Raw genomic sequence first — 21,339 nt, 5'->3', positions numbered from 1 at the left:
TGCACAGCACATGCCCAAATCTAAACGTCTGTGTCTCCGCCCTGTTAGTACTGACCGCAAAGTTTTTCTTGTTTTTGTTTACCTTGGTGAATCTTCCAGCTTTCTCTTCTTTGGTGGTCTTCCACGTTTCTTTTTCTCTGGTAATGTTAGTTCTGTTGTTTCATCACTGGGGGAAAAAAAAAAAAAAAAAGCAGGTTAAAAGGTTAAAAGTACAGCTTAGGTAGGAATAAAAGACAAGTAAATTAACCCTTAAGAGGACTCTAAACAAGTGGTAAAATTTTATTTCAACTGAACACTTCAACATTCAGCTAAGTGCAGATGATTCATTCTTGGTTGACAGAAAAAGAAGCATTACCTGTGTTTTCCTACTTTCTTTGTCACTGGCTCTTCTTTGTACATGCGAGTGCCGTAAAAGTACCAGTAGAGGGCTCCATTTCCATCCTGCCCCAGGGGTTCCACCCTCAGGCTGTCTGCATCCAGGCCCTGGAGGTGGCGGGGGTGGGGATATAACATTTCTTAAATAATATGCAGTGTGTCATCAGAGGGTGATGTCATTTTAGCTCTTTGATCGTACAGAGGCGTGAATCATGTGCTGACAATAAGTACTTTCGATATCTTGTTAAGAGTGTTCATGAATTATAGCAGTTTACAGTTTAAAAATTAGAAACCGATTGACAGTACAGGGGTAAAGCCTCAGATTATGATAACTCCACCTTAGTTCATGGCAGTAAATATACTTTTAAAGAACAACAAAACTAAGATCTTGCACTCTTAGGCCAAAGTTAAACGAGGCAGCTGCTCAGTGACAAATATATCTGACTATGCTTTAAAGCTGAACAGCTGGGTGAACGAAATCATTCATCATGTTGTCAAAAAAGCAAACTTTAACAGTACACATGTACACAACTCGGCAGCATTAATGGAGCATGGAACCTTTTATGTACAATTACTGACTCAATACTGAGTGAATGTTTAACTCTTTAATAAATTGTGAATACATTATTATGATCACATGTATTCTTTTAGTCACCTTAAGCAGGTCAAAGACATCAGCAGCATCCAGACGGTAGTCACACAGCCGGTGCAGCAGTTCCACCTGAGTGCGAGGGGGTAAGCTCTCAAAGGGCCCCTCTCGAAGTGGGTTGGGTTTCCCCTCTTCCAGCTCCCAGCGGTAGCTGATGATGTCGTCCAGGTAACTGCTAAATGCCTGGGGGCTAAACAGTAGAGCGGCCTTACTCATCTCTGCCGTATTGATTTTTAGATGTCACTCTACTGGGTTAGCTACACCTCGAGTAAATTTGTCCTTTTACGCATCTTAATCATGAAAGATTATTAAATCAGAATTAAGCACTAGCTGCATGTCAAAAATAACAATCCAACACAGGGCTTCACTTTTGTACTGAGATTTCTATGGATGGCTAGATTCAACCAATTCAGTTGCAAATCTTGGCACTGTAAACCCAACGCAGCATGCTTCAGTACAAACTAGCATCGCTTTCTAGGAAACAGGCAAGGTTCACACTATCATACAGGCTGGAAAAAGAGAGGAGGTGGGGCTGGTTTAAAAAAGAAGAAGAAAAGGACTAGTTTCTTTGAAGGGGAGTTGTGTTGTATCTATGAGTGAAAACTGGTAAATAAATGTTGGTTCCGGTTCAGGTCTAGCCGATTAATCTGTACCGTTCAGTTCCAGCTCACATGAACAGAACAAGAGCTTGGGGCAAGGGTGAGCATCTATGGAACAGCACAGAGAAAGAGGGAGAGAAAAAAAATGGCTTATCTTGAAAGAGCAGCGTGCACTTTTCACACAGCTGCAGGCTCGCCCCTCCTCACTACTACCCCATCTCTCTCCTCCTTTCTGTCCTTCGTTTTCTCCGACATCCTCCCTCCCTTCTTTCCCCCGCTCCGGCAGAGCGTTTAACGCGTGCGGATGAAAAGGGCAGCTCTGTGAAAGGCCAGGGCTGAGCAGCCACCCCCAGGATGCCAGAGCCTGTCCAGTCCAATAAAGCAGGCTGTCCTCTTGTTACCGGCTGCCTGGCTGGAAAAACTGGATCACTCCTGCTCTGTGCTTATCACTGTACTGTACCACTATGCTACTCTATAACGATGGGTTAGATTAACAGGCGTATCGAAGGGGAAGCCCCATGGGAGGTAGAAAACATTTGCGGATTTGAATAACAGCCTCTGCTTCGCGTTCACTTTCTCCCACCACTTTATAGAAAAGTTTCTGTGGCTACGCCGTTTTCGGATCACCGCGGTAGTAAACATGATGTCACCATACCACCTATCACTACTTTCAGCGCTCCTTATGGTGACTAAGTTCTGACTCCTCAGTGAGTTATTGCGCTCGTGACTCAGACTTCCTATGAAGCTTCCTGGGTATTATGACTAATTTGAAGAAGATGGAAAGACAAGTTTTATCTTGACACATTTAAGTAAAAATGGTAATTCTTTTCCATTGTGCCTCTGCTTCATTAAAAAAAACAAAAAACTCTAAATTTGAATTCCAACTTCCACCACTACTTAGACCTACAGTCAGCTATGAAGTAAATTTCCCACGCCACTTGGGGCAGTTTTAAGCAGCAGGAAAATGTGAATGTTCCTGCTTATATTCACCTATTTATTATCTTTCAGAACAAATGTAACTAAAAATATTAAACATACTATAAGAAAGCCAAACATCAGCCATCTACACACTGCCTCATTTAACACGTTCAATTATGTAAAAGTAGCTAAAGTTGGACATGGTCCTACACTCAAGACTCCATGATTAGGAGAGTAAAACTGGGCTTAAAATTAAATGTTAATGTTCTTACCCTCATTGTTTAGAAAACTGTAATAAGTTTTGCTTTATTTCTAAAATGTGAAAAGATTTAAGGGGACCTCCTTACTGTACTGGACAGCGATCTCAGCTCTGAAATGTGCACACCTCTATCTGCAACAAGTCAACTTGTTGCATTTTTATTATGTCCAAATAAACTTTGGTTCAACCCCGGGGTTCTATCATGAATCAAAACTTTTTCGGTCGTCCCCTTCAGACACGTGTTTCTTGCCAAAAGTGACCTACGTCACGATGCCAGCCGTGTTACGCATCCCACGTCTGAAAACGGCTTATGTGTTACAGGTGGTGTTACACAAGCAGACCTGATGTGACCTGGCAGCGTTTGCTATATGCCAGGTTCTTTTTCTATTCTTTACTTACGTGATGTCAGTGCGCTGGTAGCATCCCTGCAACAGACAGGCAACGAGATCCCCAAGGAAATCCAAGTCCTGTTCTGACAGGGCTTTCTCCAGCTCCTGGACACAGAGGACACAGTCAATCAACATGTGAAGAAACTACAAGCACTTAGCAAGCGATAACTGTGCAAACATGCCGATTTGCGCAATAATGGAAGCAGAGAAATGCATCTCGCAAATGAAAACTATCTAAAAAAATAAATAAATAAATAAAAGGCAAAAGTATTGTGACTGGGAAATAAACAGGTGGCTTTCTGTGTGTTTAGACTGTTGGCCACTATAAAGGAAGTGGTATGTGATCAAAATGGAGAAACTGCTGGGATGAGTGTAAGGTAAGCTGGCAGATTTCGGTGGGAGGTGTAACAGCTAGAGCTCGCATCCTGTCTCATTAAGGCGTCTTGGTTTGCTGGTGCTTGTTGGGCTGTAGCTGAGGTTCAAGTTCAGTCATGACCCCTCTCCTGCCTGGCATTGTGTTATAGTCATTTAGGTTTTATGAAGCGGCAATAACCGGCAGAGCAAAATCTCAAAGATCTGAAAGCACCAAGAAAGGACAGCAGGCAGCAGAGACCGAGAGCTACAACACAGACATGCCCCTTCTCCTCTGCTGATCAACCAAGACACTGGACACCACACAGCTTCCCAGCATGCACAGCTCTCCTTGATCACACCCAAGGACTCTGAAGTTGAGCCAGAGGGAAGAGAAGGAAATGCAAATGAACAGTGTTCCATCAACCTAGTGTCCGTTTCATTTAAAAGCACCCTCCCACAGGATACAGAGCAAACTCTTCAAAGCTCATACAGACGGCTCGCAGCTAACCACTCCCACCCCTAATAACCATTGCTTTCACACCAACAACTTCTGTTGTTGGTGTCACTCTTGCCCCTCTTTCACAAGTACTTCTGCACCTGTAGTACTTGTGAAAGTCCTATAAATGCTGATCGGTTCTCTCAGCTTTAACCAGGGAAAAGAAATGACGCATCAATTACTTAAGGTCCTTAAAGGTCAGTGTACACACCTCTTTGCTGTGGAAATGACAGAAGCCGGTACACAACAAGTTGGCTCAATGAAAAAACAAAAAGAGAGCCAAAAACAACAAGGTTGTGAAAGAAGTTGAAAAACAGGATAAGATCAACGTTTCTGCTCGAGGTTAGGAACGTAAAGAGCATGAAGGAAAAACGAAAGAAAAAATGCAAACCAGGAGGGCGAGTTTCATAAGAGCGGATAAGAATCACGTCTCGTGATTGAGAAGAACAGCTCATTATGTTTACAAGCGCACTGAGGCTATTTTAAAAGCCTGAAGATTGACATGGTCACAGTGACCACAGTCAGACTGTAATGGATTTTAGGTGTACGGCTTAAACTGTAGGCTTTACGAGTGTGTGACTGCCAGGAGCAAATCAAAGTCTATTTTAAGTTCTGAAGTAGCCAGACATGTAAGATTTACCGACCACAACTTTTGCCTTGTTGTGGTTAAAAACGAGGCACAATTTCTTGTCAAGGCCAGTGCATACCAATAATTGGGTGATCATTACCAACCGTTTTAAATACTACAGAATTGCATTTGTATTTCTACAGCATTTTTGACAAGTTTAATAAATCTCCTGGTTGTGCAGCACATGCTACAAGACCAGGAGTAACAGTGATAGACAAACTCACAGTAATGTAAGCAAGACTGCATTTAAGGACATTATTTTGCCACTTTGCTTCGAGTTATGAAAATCAGGTTGGAATACCTTCCTAAACGGCAGTACTGTGTACTGTATATCAAGTATAGATCAGGTAGACCGAGGTTTAACAATAGAGACTCCTTAAAGTTCTTAACATGTGCTCAGGCTAGCTCACTCGTCATGGGGTGGTCACATATGCAGAAGAGCTCTTTCGCAGCGCGAGCTAACTCTGGATACAAAGACACACGTGGGCGTTTGTCTGTAAGCGCATGTGCATAGGACGCAGTGAGATCCTGTGTCATGCTCTTCCACTTCCAGGTCCCCTGTCAGGCAGCCTCTGGGCCAAAGTGAGCACATCCATCAGAGACAAACTGCACTTTGATCACACTTTGAAAAAAGCCGGGGCCAAGGCTGGGGAAAGAGTTCAGAGTTGAGTACAGAACAGCAAGTGGAGGGCTCGCTGCAGCCCACTGGATGAACAACTCTTCCCTAACTTTGAAGTGCCACACAGTCTGTCAGATGGCAAAGGGAGGGGAAATTACTGGGGTCTATTTGCTCTTTCTTCTCTCACCCATCCATTGACCAATCCCTCTGTGGCCTGTTGCTAACAAACAGTTAGCACGATAAAGGACTGCAAGGGACACCGCTGCAGCTGGAAGCGTCCTGTGGGAACCTTTTGCCTCGATAAGCACATGCACACACGCAACGCAGCACCCAAACTCACTGCACTGACACTGTAGATAACAGGAAAAAAAACACACCAATGACAATTCATTCAAACGTGTACTTTGACTGCCTAACATTAATGATCAATGGGGCCGAACGATAAAAAAGCTGAATAATTGATAAGATATAATTTGGCTATAATTTGCATAAATCAAGGTGAGCTGTCAGATTTATTGGCAAGATACTGCTGTGAAAAACCGGCTATTCATTTCAGATACTGGGACAAAGATTGGAGGGTGAGTCAAGGTTTAGTCAAAAGGTGTGTGTCATCACTTCACTCCCTCTGTAGGCCTGGCTTGCAATCAGCAATTCGCCCTGAAGGTATTTGCCACTTCTTTCACCAGACGCCCCTGCTGTTTCTCTCTCTGCTCCTCTCACTGGCTTAACCTCTTATTCCTCTCTTTCACACCATTTTCCTCCCCCTGCCCTGCTGCCCAGTGTCTACAGGGCCTCTGAGGCATTCTATTATTCCCCTGACAACACCCTTGCTCCACTCTCCACCCCGCATTTTCCTTTCTCCATCTTCCTTATCTGTCCTCTCCCTCCGCACATTATCCACACCCAAACCAGTTGTTGGCTTCACTGGAGCTGAGGGCAGAATAGCAAAGTAGAACTCATTTGGCAGGTATTCTCCGCACTACATCATCAGTGAGATGGACCGGCCACATCCACTGAAACAACTTAAACTGTTTGGGTCACTGCTTTGTCTATTCAGAGCAGCAGACAAGTGCGAAAAGTAACACCCATGGTGACAATGTGGCTAACCACTTGTTCTTTTCAAAAGGCCCAATCACACCTAACGAGTCTTCATTAACATTTGCAGAATAAAATGCCTACATTCTCAGTTCTGTTATTCAGCCCAGTTGACACTATTACTTCTGAATCTCATTTTTATAAACATGTACAAATTATTGTGTCTAAAAAGGTTCCAGTTACTACTCACAGCATGCCTGCCATGACTAAAGTCAGAACACCAGCAAAGCTTACAGATACAAACAAATGATTGTTTATTCTTCTTCTGTAAAAAAGAAATTCAATTTTGCTATTGAAACTTCTAAATGTATTATTCCATCATTTACACCAAGCTAAATTACTGCATTTTAATGAGACTGACTATAAAAATAGATTAATGATTGTATGTTTTGGCTCCAAGTATCTAACTATTTACAAATGTCCAGTCATCTGTGATAAGCACTTTCAGAGTCTTTGTCCACCTCATGCAGATAACGGTAAAAAGGTATCTTTTTTTATGCTTACGGCCAAGTAAGAAGTGGCAATATAGACATCTCAGGGGAAAGATTATTAAAGCTATACCTATTTAACTGCCAAAACACCCCAGAATTTACAGTCACTTCATTGATAAAACCTACTATTACTTGCAATGTCTTTAACAATATGATTTATACAGGCAACTCCTTATTCAAGAAGAAACCATGACAATAATGTGCTGTGTCTGACTATATCCGACTGTATCTGCCTGAGTCAACAAGTTTCAGTCATTTCTTAATTTCCTCCTCCTTCAAACTTTGTCTAAACATAGACCACAGGCCTGGTTTGGTAACCACGCATCTGTATCAGGGCTGGATTTTGACAAAGAACTTTATACAAATGCCTCCTAGAGACGGTGAAAATAAACACTAAATTTGCAAAACACAAAAGATAAGGAGACATATGGACAAACCAGGACAACGCTTGATTTAAGCTCGATTAAGACTTCTGCAGGAAATAACTTATGTAGTAACTGAAAAACTCCTATGCTTACACCTCAATCTTCCACTCAAGTCGTGGTGGTATGAGTCGCCCCAACATCTCGGGAGGTGCACATCGTGCTACGTAGAAGGTTGTAGCATAGGATTAAAATGGGATTCTGGTTGTGGTGCAAGTTACAACGTAGCTCTGACGCAGAAGCATAATTTTCATGTTAGAAGTTAAATCTTACCCCATCTCTCCAGCTAGTATTGATCCAAAACACGTGTGTGTTAACAGTTTACTGAGACGTAGACTGATAACTCTCCCAGCTGTATTTAGTACTAAAGGAGGCAGACACGTTCTATCCAGTCACAGCTGTCTCATAAGAGCGGGTCCATCATGGACTGACTGTGTATTCAATAAACCTGCATTATGTGCGGGCACATCTGCTGTTATAAGGGTTACAATGATACCACTGGGACAAAACACAGTCTGACTCTTTGATATGAGAATCAAAGTGGTAAATGTTATGAGACATGAATCAACTGAAAGGAGGAGAAGACCTGACTTTCTGAAAGAAACACTATCAAGGCTAAAAGCAGCCAACAGATTTCAATGCAAAGCAGAAACGCTGCATATCCACATAGAAGTGAAATGTGCTTTTGTCAGTGGATGCTAACGGACCCATCATGTGCCCCAATCCATATCTGCACAGAGAGAAAACCTGAGATAAAATGTGTGCATGTGTGTCTCTGGCCAGTACCACCTGTAGAGTGAAAAAGAAGGGGTTTAGATAAGTGGCATTTTGTATCAGCGGCTCCAAGGTTAAAGCAGATCCTCAAAGCCTTTAATATCTGGAGGTTGGCCTCTCCGGCTACCCTCACAGCAGACACTTTCCATGCCACTGCCGTTAACAGCTCCTCCGGGGTCTATATCACCAACAGTTGGAGGACGTGTGCATGGCTAGCTGGAGGGGGAAGGGATGTCTGTTTGTTGTGTAAAGGCTCCTCTCTTCCTCTCCTATACTTCTTTCTTCATTTCTTCCTCCACCACCCCCCTCCCACTTTCAGCTTACACATGGCTCCTCCAGGAGCCATCATCTGACAACACCCTCCACCCCCGCACGTAACCACCTCCTGCCACATGACAAACATGAACACATAGCCGTAACACCACAGGAAAACGCCCTCACATCCTCAGGATGTACGGTTCATCTGATCAGAGGAAAGCATCAACAACTTTTTGTTGGTGCCAAATACATTTGACTGATTCATCAAAACAAGAACTTCTAAAAATATATATGTATATAATAAATTTAAAATAGTGAAAAAGTAATGCACTTTACACTCAAGATTCACACAAGGCATTCCTACAAGAATTAGATCTCTTCATGGACATATGTGACAAGGAAAACAAACAAAATGAACAAAAAACCCACCAAAAAAAATAAAATAAAAAATAATAATAGTTCCATGCAAATTAAACCACTCTTAGAATAGAGACAAAAACAAACATGATACACTCGCAGCTTCTGGGTCAGTTTAAACATTCTGCTAAGTTTTATTTTAGTATCAGTGTCATGGCCAGGTGGGACAGGTGGCTTGGCTACAGAGTAGGAGACCGCGGGAAGGGAGGAGAGGGATGGGCATTGCACAGATCTTTCCTCAGTTGAGCTCTCTCAGACAGACGGAAACCTTTTACACGAACTACCTCTCCGAGTATGTGGGAGAGGATCATTAAGCACAGGAGAAGGGGAGGCCACCCAGTACAGCGAGCGTTTTGTGTGTTCACTGCCAGCTTTAAGGACACATAGCATCAACTTTCTCATATAAAACTGAGCTTCCTGCTTCAGCTGACATCCCAGTAGAATCATACACACACACACACGCACAGAGAAAACAGATGGTTCAAACACACACACAAAAAATAAAAATCTCACATGTGTAGGGAGCCTAAAAAGATTATGTGAAATATGCGCTGCTAATTCACATAAATGTCAATTATGTGAATTAAAGATCAACTTTGGATCAATTCATTTTACTTAAGGAGATGTACATCTTTCAAACTATAATCTGGGCATGTTTTAAGGTGGGATGGCTGCTGAGTGTAGCACTGCCTTTAAATGGAACATTTCACAGGATAAGATGCGACACAGCACAGGGTCTTATAGCTCTTACAGTTATGCCAAGGTCCCGACTTTCACAAACAGCGACGCAAAAGCTCCTAGGGCCGTGTTCAAACCGACATTAGCCCCTGTGTGAAGGAACCCACCCCCCTAATTCATTTGAATGCTCTGTCGAGGCATCAGAATTGCTGGGGGAGAACAGCGGGCCTTCCAGTAAACACGCTGAACCAGGCCACGCTTTTGCTGTTACAAAATGAAACATCCACCGGTAACTCGCTGGACCGGTTATTCAAGTAAAATCTAACCCTACCCTGATAAACACCCCTCTTCTTTGTGCCAGCACAGCTCTAAAATACTTCCACTCCAACTATTGAAGCAATATTATGTAGATACGTAGGATGTGTTCTGGATTTGTTTTGCAGCTTGATACACTAGTGATCCTGCGACATCTGTCCAGGTACCAGGGATCCTTTAACTCTCATACCAATACTAGTTTCATGTTTCCTAGCCACCTCTTAAACAATTGTCAACATTACTGCATTGCTAAAATCTGTTGACACAAACATTCTCAAAACTGCCTGCATGGTTTTTCTACTACGGTAGCTGACTCCAGGATGTCATTGTGCCATTTTCTCACACAAACACACTCTCACACCTGATGAAAGCCACGCTGTCTGTAAAAACTGCCTCTAGGTCGTCTCCTTATCTGCTGACTTGAGTAACACCATCTCACTGGATGAGAACTTCTTATCATGTTGTTTCTTCGACACTTCTGATGTCTGCTTCACAACCGGCTGCAAAGACGCTGAGTGAAAATGCAAACTGAAGGGATGCTGTCCTGACTAGAGACAGAGGGAGGGAACCATGGGGTGCTGCAACAATGGAACTGTGAGGAAAAAACAGTATATGTGCCCTTCTACCTCCCCCTCTGTGCACATAGTCCCCATGTGAAACCATCTGATGCATGTACTGCTGCTCTCACTTGTCAATCACAACTGGGGGAGGGGCAGCAGACTATTACAAAGCCCCCCCACCCACCCACACACACACTGCATGGAAGAGAGGGCCTTAAAAAGACATGCAAAAAGGTTCTTGATGTCACAGCAGCAGTTGCGGAGTGTGGAAACTCTTTAAGGGGTTACGATCTAGAAAGGAAGTTATTAGAGGCTGGCGTCTGCAAGGCAATAAGCAAGGTTGAGCTGGGATGTTTCCGTGGGTGGGACAGTAGCAAAGAAAGGCAATGGGATGCCAGGGATGACTGATCAGTATAGCTGTGGGAAGAGAATGGATCATTGTTAATGTGTGCAGGGATCCAATCTCCTGCCAGGAAATGACCAAAGAGGTAAAGCAGCCCAAGGTTGAAGGTAAACGTCAGGGATTCCCATCCCATTTGCTAGTAATGTCCTGCCATCTTCACAACAGCCATACTTGGCCCTCACATCACAACCTCTAACAGAGGCCAGGCCGGTATTATCCTAAATGGCTGCTATCTGCAGTTATAATGCAGGATAAGTGGGGAGCAGGAGAGAGTCTCACTCTGAAGTTGGGCCATGATGGAGCAACACTTAAGCCTTGATCCTACTCCCCCTGTTAATCCATTTGCTTTCTAGACAACAGAAACAAGGGCATGCTCACAGACAGCCTGCTCTCACTTATTTACCAGATCTAATGGGACGAAATCTTTTATAGTCATACAGGAGGCTATTACAAAAAACAGAAGCCCCCCTCCCTCAGAAAGGCTACAGCAGCAGCGACAAGCACCCAGAGAAGAGCCCTCTGGGGGGGAAGGGAGAGAAAGAACCACCATCTGGGGTTTAGTCATGGTGATGCCAGGGGTTCGTGCACAGTAACAGGCAAGGCAGACTGGGCCTCCAAAAACGAATAACACAGAGGAACGGTTGTTACGTATGAGGTAAGAGGACAAGTGGCAGTTAATTATATTAAAATGTGTATAATTCATGATTTACATAAAAATCAAGCCAAAGAGGGTTTTTTCAGTTCTTTAAATTAGGACTGAAGTTGGGTGTCAGTGTATTAGGACATATAAGATGTCACCAACTCCATGAAATGTTGACAGCGAGACCGTTTCGAAACAGGATTGGGGCAATGGGCAGCAGGAGAAACTGTAAACATTTTGCATTTCAACACTGAATATGTTGATCCAATCTTTTCAGGGGGACGTTGACTGTATTGCACTGAGCTAACCAAGAATACTTTTTCCATTGTTGTCCAAAACGTGAGCAGCGTGTCATGGTGGCAACTGTCTAAGCCAAGCCCTTGAGGATGTTTGGTTTTTTTTGTTTGTTTTATGGTTGCTGAGAATGGACAAATATTTAACTTCGTACAAAGCGCTGCACTTGTCGCGGTTACTTTTTAGCCAGGTGCCCACAACATTATAAAAACTGTGCAAAATATAATCTAAACATAATTACACACAAGAAACAAACTCAGCAGAGATACGTGTCATTTCCCTGCATGTATTCTAATGTTGTTTGATAATGACATCAGCAGGTGCTCATAACATCATATATTTAAAGGGAAATTTATCAGAGATCAAAATGTCAGATATTGCCATTATAAAACGCACTTCCCTCCTAGAAGGTGGCAGTGTTCAAAAGCACTTTTATTAGTATGACCTCCCTGATGCTGTCAACTAGGAGAAGAGAAAAAAAAAAAAAAACTTTAAGGAGCTACGTAGCTCCTTAAAGGAGCTACATAGCACTTCCAGAACTCTCAATAGAAATCAACAGTGACTCGTGTAATGCCAGTGGCAGCTGTAGTTCTGGCCCTGCCCTGAAAGAACCAATCATTAGCTGAATCAGGAAGCATATAAGTTAACGGTGTTGCTCCACCGATGAAAGCTAACAGTTAGTTAGAACTTTTTGGCTAACCGTATCCGTTATGCAATTTAGCATACTATTTGAAATGACAAATCAGCACTCTTGATTTAGCAAGAAATGGAGCTGCAATGCTGTGACACTTTTGAGTATTTGTGGTAGATGTATAACATGAAGTCTTTATATTCCGGGTTTGAAACTGCAGGTACTCTCGTATATTGCTGGCACACAAACTGCATTTGAGGTGTTACAAAGATGGCTATGAAGTGGGAATAATTTTGGTTTCAGTCACTATTAGAGAGTGGTTCCACTCTCTGCCATGTGTATTTTGCCCTGTTTCAGGATCTTGCTGATATTATTGAGTCCTTAAATTGATGATATATGATTATTATTTCTTATATTGATACAATGATTGGCATAGGAGGAATCAATGACACTGAAGGGACCAATCACAGTAGCTGCAGGCTGCACTGATGCGATGCATTGTTACATTTCAAGGGAGGTGCACGTCAGGGTACAATGTAGGGTTTCAAGTGGGATGCAGTTGTGATATAACTACGCAGTAGCTGAAGCATAAATCCCCAGTGAGGATTTTACTATTGTTTGGAAATATTGCCCCTAAAGACAAAAGTAATATTCAGTGCCTCAGATGCTGTTAGCGCACAGGGACTATTGTTTTTGATCTTACAATAAACCAACAGCTGCACAACCATTTCAAGTGATAATTTGAGATGAGCAGAAAAGCTTAACAGCTTTTTCACCACAGTAGCGATGAAATATTTGAGTTTTGCAAATTTCTGAAGTGACAGTACAATTTTTACTGAAAAGCAAAACAACACTACCACCGAGTGATCCACGCTACTAAAAAGCTGCACTCGCTGCCCATACTGCTCATTTTTAACCATGTCAAATAGGATCTGTAGTGTACAGACGTGCAGCAAAAGAGATTGGCTACCCTAACTAGACGTGTTTTTGTTGTTTGAGATGAAAAGGGATTGCAGAGGAGCTCTTATCATAGTGTGGGATATTGAAACTGCCTAAAAACATCAAGACTTATTGTTAGATTTGTCAACCCACTCCTGGGCAATCTCGTTTTCCTCTTATTACTCAAAGAAAAAGTACATGAAAGACTCTCGTTTAAGTTGTTTTCACACCAGCTATTAACTACGATGAAATACAACATCTCTAAATCTACATCTCAGTTAGAAGATGACAGGCAGCTAATGAAGACACATGGAACAAATGCATGATGATGTGCCAAACAGGCTGCCAGCAGAGCACCGACTTACATGAAGCCAGGGACAGAGGTCCTTGGCACGAAGGGCACATCATTGAGGGCTAAGCAACAGAAGACTACACTGTGGGATTTCAGGAATCATTTACCAGATAAACAGCCAAGGAACCTTTCACAAGCCGCAACACAAAAAGGCATGAAAAGAGGACGGCTACTCATACTAAAACACAAGTTGCTTCCTCACCTCTAAGACTCCTCTCAATCTCTCATCCACACACATGCACTGCTTTCCCGGTTTGCTGCCTGTAGTCTCGAGGAAAGTGGAAACCAGCGACAGTGAAGTGTATCAGTGCTGGAACAATGTGCAAGGGGCCGTTCTGTAAGGCTAGCCAAGGAGACTGGGAGTGCTCCATTATCACTGACCAGCACCATAGAAAGAATAGAGCTGCCACAACAGTACAACAGCAGCGAACTGGATCACAGTTTGTCAATATCCATTTTGGTGGTAGTCTCATATTGCTTTAAACACTGTGGTCTCACATGTGGCAGCCTTAGCAAAAGTATCCATTATGAGAAAAGGAAACAGGTGTTTAAGGAGGCGGCGGGATCTGTGGCCTGTCTGATCACCACAGTGGATAGAGTTGGAAATCCACTCTTTTTGATGTTATATTCACACGCTGTTTGCCATACTCAAAGTGACTTCGGATGAGATGTGAGTAACAAAGTGAACTCGTGTTTTTAATAATAATAATAATAATAATAATAATGGATACTTTATTGATCCCCATGGGGAAATTACTTGTTTTTCTCTGCATTTGACCCATTCACTCAGTGAAGCAGTGGGCAGCCCACTAAGCAGGCGCCCGGGGAGCAGTGTGTAGGGACGGTACCTTGCTCAGGGGTACCTCAGGGTAGCCGTTAAGTGGATTCGAACCGCCGACCTTCCGATCATGGGGCGACCACTTTACCTACTGAGCTATCCCTGCCCCTAATTCTCATTTTAATTCTCATTCCTTAACTTTCTGCGATGCCTTTCATATTCGCAAACCAACTCAGCTCTAATCTGGCAGAAAATCAGGGTAAGGCCGACAATGTGCCACAGACACCCACATTTTTGCTGGGAATTCTCAGATTCATCTGTGATTTGTATGGAACGCCACTGTAAAATGCATGTTTTTTCAAGCTGTTTTCAGAGCTGCTTGAGGTCCTCTGCAGCATCAACACTGACCACTGCTCTCTAGAGGATGGCAAAAATGGACATTGGTCAATAAGAGCCAATTAAACATGCCATCTCCACAAGAGAAGACAGAAGGAATGCCAACGTTAAATCACTCAGTGGGCCCCACTCCGTCATGACCACTAACAGCCACTTCTGGACCCTACCCTGCCCCCTATTCCCCCCTTAATTCAACCTGCACAAGCTAACTGATGTTAGCCAATAAACCGTTTTCAGTCACCTCCCCTTATGAAGCACCTCTTGGAAGACAAAAGAAAATGAACCTCAAGTCAAAGGAATTAATCTGAGGCCAAAATTATCCTGATCATTAAATGTGGCGCAAAATGCCTCGTTGATTTTTTACTAACGTTGACTATACAAGTTTAAAACAAACAAGAAAAAGCAAAGGTAAATGACAGTAAGCCTAAACTGCTGCCTTCATGGGAGTGCCCGGGCCAGCTTGTCTTGTTGCTGCTATGTGGCATTAAAGCAAAACAAACACATCAGCCAAACAGTTTCTTCTTTCTACATTGCAAAGTCCTCAGAAAGTAAACATGCTGGATCCAAATGTCCAGACTCAAAGCCAGGGAGGATATTTGCAAACCCACAGTAACAAAACAGCATAAATCAGCCTGACAGAGGGCCGTGTCAGCTGATTGCTCATTATCATAATATCCAAAGTGCAGGGATTTGCAAGGAGTCTTCCAGTTGGTATCTGCACTGTAAAAGATTATTTGAATGTTGTGGTCTGAACTGCTTAATTTTTACAACTTATTAACTCTGGGGCCTGGCCGTTCACATGCTCTTACCTCTGTGCACACAGCAAGGTGTACACAGAGGTAAGAGCAAAGCTCCAAAGACTGAACACTTGTTGCAAAGATAAGAGGCGGTGTATTTTTTTTTTTTTACCAAAAAGACAAGTTGCAAGCGTCTGAAGTGCACCGAATATTCGAGATATTGTAAAATTATTTTGAAAGCTCACCATCTTGGTCAGCTACTATAACAGCACAAGAAACCCTTTCATTTCAGTACGTGCAAATACTAAACATCACCTAACCCAACCAGAGCATTTGCAGCAATAAAGATTTAAATGAAGAGCATAAATTTACCTGGCAAATTTTTTGAATGGACGTGATTTACACATTATTTTGAATATGAATGTAATGAAAGCCCCAATAAAACACAAGCAGCCAGATCACAAGACATACGCCGCCTGCTTCATTTAACTCACAAATAAACTACAGAAAAGAAAAAAAAAATATTCACTTCAAGGAAAAAAAGTCTTTTGTATATCTTGTTTTGGGCACAAAGTCAGCAAATGTTAAAAAAATATTTTGACAGGTGATTCTATATATGGAATCATCTCCTACGGATCAGTGAAATATAAGGTAATTCCCACAATATTTCAAAATAACTGCACAAATCAGTGCCTAGGTAGATGCATTTCAAGATGGCTGCAAAGTGGGAAAGCCTGCCACCAGAGGGATTTTGACAACATTTGACAATGTGGGCTCTACTTGCATTTTCCCCACCTAAAACGGTTTCTTTTGAAGTTTTGGTGGGAGGGGGGTATTACCACTGTTGCTAATGTTGCTCATTTCCCCTTGAAAGACACGTACTTTCCACTAGCTTTCAATAAAAGTTATAAGCTTAACTACTTAGCTCTTATTGTAAATTCCCCAGTGGATCATTATAACGAGAACCAAAAGAGTTGTGACCTTGGACACTTCTGTGCCCAATTAAGATGTCAAAGTGTAAGACTACTACATCAATCTCAATATTTCCCCGAAATCCGGCTGAGTAATGGAGCCAAACACGTGATCTGCTTAAGTTATCCTTTTAAACAGGAATACATCATTGAAACATTACTTTGAAATCAAGCCCATCGGGCCTTTAAGGAGATCAACTTTCATGTAAACTAGGCGCAATGCTAGTCCCCCATCTGGCTGCCACTTCGTTCAACAACAAAGACGATGTCTACGTGATTCTCCCGAAGGGGGTGGGGATGACTGAGTGATGGAGACTGTTGATGCGCGATGTTGACCTCGCCGGTTTCTTTAAAGTGCAATTACTGCTCGACTAATTAAACAATCTCCGTGATCTCTGTCGTAAATGTTGCACATGTTAGGCGTCGTGAACTACGCTTTCCTATCGACTCTGAACACATTTCAAGGGAAAAGGGGGGTGGGAGGCCAAATCGAGTGATGAAGTTGAATTATGTAATCACAGTGTAATAAATAGTTTATTCTGCGACAGAAGAGTTAGTGGAGTAAATAGTCCACCTACTAACTTGCCCTAGACAATTAATAACCTTAGAAAATCGTTAAACCCCTCGCTTCTTGCAACAAAACAGGACTTGGGCGAGCAAACAATGACTGAACAGCATCTGCGTCCCCTGGCTACACAAGCCAGATGGCCTCCAAGACAATAAACTCAAACCTCACGCCATGAACTTAACTTTATCTGACAGAAAAGGGAAACCAAAACACAGCGGCGCCGTACAGTTACTTAGCTCTTTCACTCACAATAAAATAAAATATTCACACAAGTAAAACCAACATAAATCTAATGGGCTGAAATATTCCCGTCACGTATCCTTGACCACTTTTCTAACTATATTTCCTAATCTTCCCGACCGTTCCTTAGTACCTTTAATTTAATTTAAATGACCTGGGGCACGGTTGCTCTGCAACATAAACACGGGCCTCGGGCCAAATAAAAACAAACGAGAGGCACATGGTTCAAGAGGACGTCTATGTAAAGTTTATCGAACATCTGAGCATCCTTGGATATAGACAAACACGTACAAGTCACTGTAAATACTGGACCACAAGCCGTGTCGTCAATGCTATATTCCGCTTAAAGTTTAACTTTGGAGAACAACATCAACGGGCAAAGCGAATACAGCTAGCTTGAGCTCTGCTAACGAGCTCGCTCCTTTAACAGGATTGCCTCAGTGTGAGAAGTTCAGAGAACATGCTAAGCTGGTTACCCAAATACTAAGTTACACAAAGTGCGCTCGCACCAGCACGTACGCAAAAAAGCTGACACAAACAACTTCTCATTTCCGCAATGAAACCCATTGGTGATACTACCAGCAATCACAATTCTTGTTTACCTCTATTTCAAAGTCTGGAAGGTTGAATGCTGTCCTGAACAGCGAGCAGAAGTGGGCTATGGCGGGGACTTCCCACCAAGACTGGATCTCTTCCACAGAAACGGTACATCCCTGGGACATTTTCGGGCTGAAGAAATTCTGTAACGTTTATTTCTCACATTAGAAAGTAGATTCTTCCGCGACGTATAGTGCCTCCGTAACATTAAAAACATGAAAAAAGTTGGTGTCGCCGTCCTGTTGGGACAGTTGCCATTGCGACCCGGAGAGCGCTACAATCTGTTTCAATCAGAGTCTCACCGGAGCTGAACAGATGGGAAGGGCGATACCACTGCAAGACGAATAGGGGTGTCCGACTACTTAGGTCGATATGTTAAACTTTCTGTGAACATAAATAGTAGCTACAGTGGCGAGCATATTTGCCTCTTTGCCTCTTTTGATAATAGCCTGTAACTGTTAAACCTCTTTTCAATTGTGTTTGACTGTTCGGTTTAATAGTAATCTCCCACAGTAAATAGTCCCCAACCGATTGATAATGGCCTCGCCGTTTAAAGGGAACCATTGTAAATGGTGAATAACTGAAAACTAAAACATTAAAACCAGGTATGGCCCTACAGCTTAAGTTCGTTTATGTAAGGTCTTGCTGTAGGTTTTAATTGAGTCCGTCGATATTACTTTAGGTAAAAATTCCTGACTGTGAAAGCTTTTTTCCCCCCATTGTGAAACGAACACCCCTTTCACTTACAGCAGTCCGAAACTGTCGTTCAGTTTATTACTCAAGCGCAAGTTTCAGGTACATCGAGATTTTGTAAACACTTTAAGGGAAGGTTACTACACAAGGACTCCCTCTATCGTAATATTAGAGAAGTGCATGCTATGGCACAGCGGAGGCGCTGAGCGCACTCAGAGCAAGTTCATTTTATTCTGATGTCTAGTGTTTATTTGTGTGTGTTTTACTTTTATCTCTGCAAGACAATAAAATACAAGATGTATAATTTTAACGTAGTATAACAAACGTTTTCATTTGATGCATAAAGCATGCGTAGGAAACCAGCATAAATTTTCAGGCATTACCGTACACTAAACTGCGAGATTTAACATAGTGGTCCCGTGTGCAGGCCCACACTTTGGTCTGAAGGTGGTGCTTCAGACCAAATATATACAGACTTTACATGAACGTAAATGTATGGCACATAATACATCGCACTTTCTATTCTATAATGCGTGCACTAATTAAATGCAATAGCAAGCATTTTCCATAAACGGTGGCAGTGGACAGTAATTTAAATATCCTTACCTAAATATCTCCCCACCAGCCTACCAGTTTAAGTTCAAGCCCATCTTCTTTTTCTAAAGACAATCAGTGTGGTGCCAGTCTTTGCAATGAACAACTGACATTGACTGAAGTTTACAAAAGTTTTTCATGCTAACATATTACCTAAAGAAGCATTGTAGTAAAGTAAATCTCCAAAAGTTGATTCTGTTCATCTGGACGTAGCGTTTTGTGGGAGAAACGTTTGAATCGAGGAGGGGGCCTAAGGGTACATCTGTCACCATCTTACAATGCTGTGATTGCAGCCATTCCCCAACTCTCTGTGAATGGTACTCATGGCCATTGATCAGTGGGATTGGATCAATGGTTGTTGATCAATGGTCATGAGAATTTGCACAATTATGATTAAGGAACTGATCTCCCAGCCCTTTGTTCCTCAGTGGGCTGGTTTCAGTCATTATGCAAATTTACTGTTTATAAGATTGAAACCTGCAGTCAGCTGAGACTGAAGACATCACCTGGATGAGTGACGAAACGTTTCTCCCACAACACGCTACGTCCAGATGAACAGAATCAACTTTTGGAGATACCAACACCACACACAAACTGAGTAACATGGAGTTTTAACAGGCCATGGTTAAAAGAACAGAACAGTCACTTGTCATGACAGTGCAATATATTGTGCTGTGAAGTGAAACCAACTAACCATCCAATTCACAAACATAAGATTATATTGTTAATGGGGCTACATAGCTGTTAAGGCACAATTTTGTTACAACTGCTGCACATCCCTCAATAAAGAGGGCAGAGTTTCATTGAAGACTAAAGACTAGTCTTTCGATAACCCTCAGGGAAATAAATAAGCTGATATAGGCTGGATCTTTTTAGCTCTTTGGGGTAATAAAGTGGTATGAGACAGCAGTACTCTGAAGAAATTGATGAGTCTAAGACAATGTTTAGGCAGTGTCAGGGCTCAAAATCTCCCAGCAAAGGGTTGGATTTTAAGAAGAGTTGAGCACATTTATTCACTTCACCTGTTCTCAGTGTGTCTGATCGATGTACACTGATGGTGCTGTAGTTCCAATCTCCAGTGAGATTGGAGATTGGAATCAAAAGGCTATAAAAACCACATGAAACATAGTGATTCCTACTTTTTCTGTTTGCTTTGTTGCTGGGGGGAGGCAAGGAAGAACATCAATACTGAGATGTAAGTAACCATATTTACTCACCCTTTGCAGCAAATATTTCCATGCCTTGTATGCATATAAAGGGGAAAATTCTAGTGCCTCTACCTACAAAGTGGAAGCACTGCACATTCACACAGGTGGTGTCACGGTTTGCCAACCAGACCGTGGGGATATGGGGAATGAGGACCCAGGCGCGGTGCTCTGTGTATAAACAGTGCATTTATTTACAGTGATGGAAAAACATGACAATAAATCCCGTGCTCTCCCGACTCCCATGACGTGTCCTCTTCCCAGTGTTAGTCCTCCTGTCTCCGTGATGAGCGCCCCATGCTCGCTGCCCTCTCGCCTCTCGCTACTCCTGGGACATAAGAGAGAGGCAGCTGTCAAACACACAATAATGCAGGAGACTCAAACTAAGAACTGGTCGAGAGACTAACGTGAAGCCACGCAATGATCCAGCATCAGAGAGAGCTCCACCACACTCTCAAGTAGCTCCTCCGACAGGCCTGATCAGCTACAGGTGTGTCAAGGTCTTCAGGTGTGGCTAATCACCTGCCAGGGCCACACCCACACATGCACATATGTCTACAAGCAGGGAGAACGAGGGACAGCAATACAAAATACATACATTATAATATTAGTCCATAACTGCTCAGGTTGTTTCAGTTTCCGTGGTTGATTAGACTTCCAGTCAGAAGTAAGCTGGTTAACTTAACAATCCATAGAAGCTTTCAATGTAGGTAAAATAAGCAAAACCCCTTTCACGGGTGAACTATGGGTGTTAAGACATACAATATCTATAAAGGATCACGTACTGTTGCACATATTGTTTTGATTTGCTTCCCCTTACTTTGCAACAGCATTTTAGTGCTGCATATACTTGATGACACCACTAATAACAAACAAATATATAATACAAGCATCCGTTTTCTCTGATGATCAGCACATACTTTGTGGTTTTCAATACCACATAAAGTAGTGTTTGCGTGTGATTTTGCTAGTCTTATTCTAGTAAAACATATTTATTTCATTACT

The 21,339-nt window shown here is 42.5% G+C and overlaps 1 protein-coding gene across 1 annotated transcript in view; it reads right to left on the bottom strand.

Annotated features, from left to right (window-relative positions):
* Nucleotides 1-18,120, bottom strand: part of cecr2 (CECR2 histone acetyl-lysine reader) — a 33,013-nt gene extending 14,893 nt beyond the window's left edge. Inside the window, exons 1-5 of the mRNA XM_080876648.1 lie at nucleotides 17,848-18,120; nucleotides 3,200-3,294; nucleotides 1,031-1,214; nucleotides 356-483; nucleotides 83-166 (exon numbers count right to left, since the gene is read on the bottom strand). Of these exons, the coding sequence (XP_080732774.1) occupies nucleotides 83-166; nucleotides 356-483; nucleotides 1,031-1,214; nucleotides 3,200-3,294; nucleotides 17,848-17,967 (611 nt within the window). The 5' untranslated portion in view covers nucleotides 17,968-18,120. The remainder of the gene's footprint in view (nucleotides 1-82; nucleotides 167-355; nucleotides 484-1,030; nucleotides 1,215-3,199; nucleotides 3,295-17,847) is intronic.
* Nucleotides 18,121-21,339: the final 3,219 nt, after the last annotated feature.

Source organism: Rhamphochromis sp. 'chilingali' (assembly GCF_963969265.1).
Source record: "Rhamphochromis sp. 'chilingali' genome assembly, chromosome: 2".
In the NCBI taxonomy this organism is placed as follows: domain Eukaryota; kingdom Metazoa; phylum Chordata; class Actinopteri; order Cichliformes; family Cichlidae; genus Rhamphochromis; species Rhamphochromis sp. 'chilingali'.
Note: the sequence above shows the minus strand (reverse complement) of the source record. Positions and strands in the feature narration are given on the sequence as shown.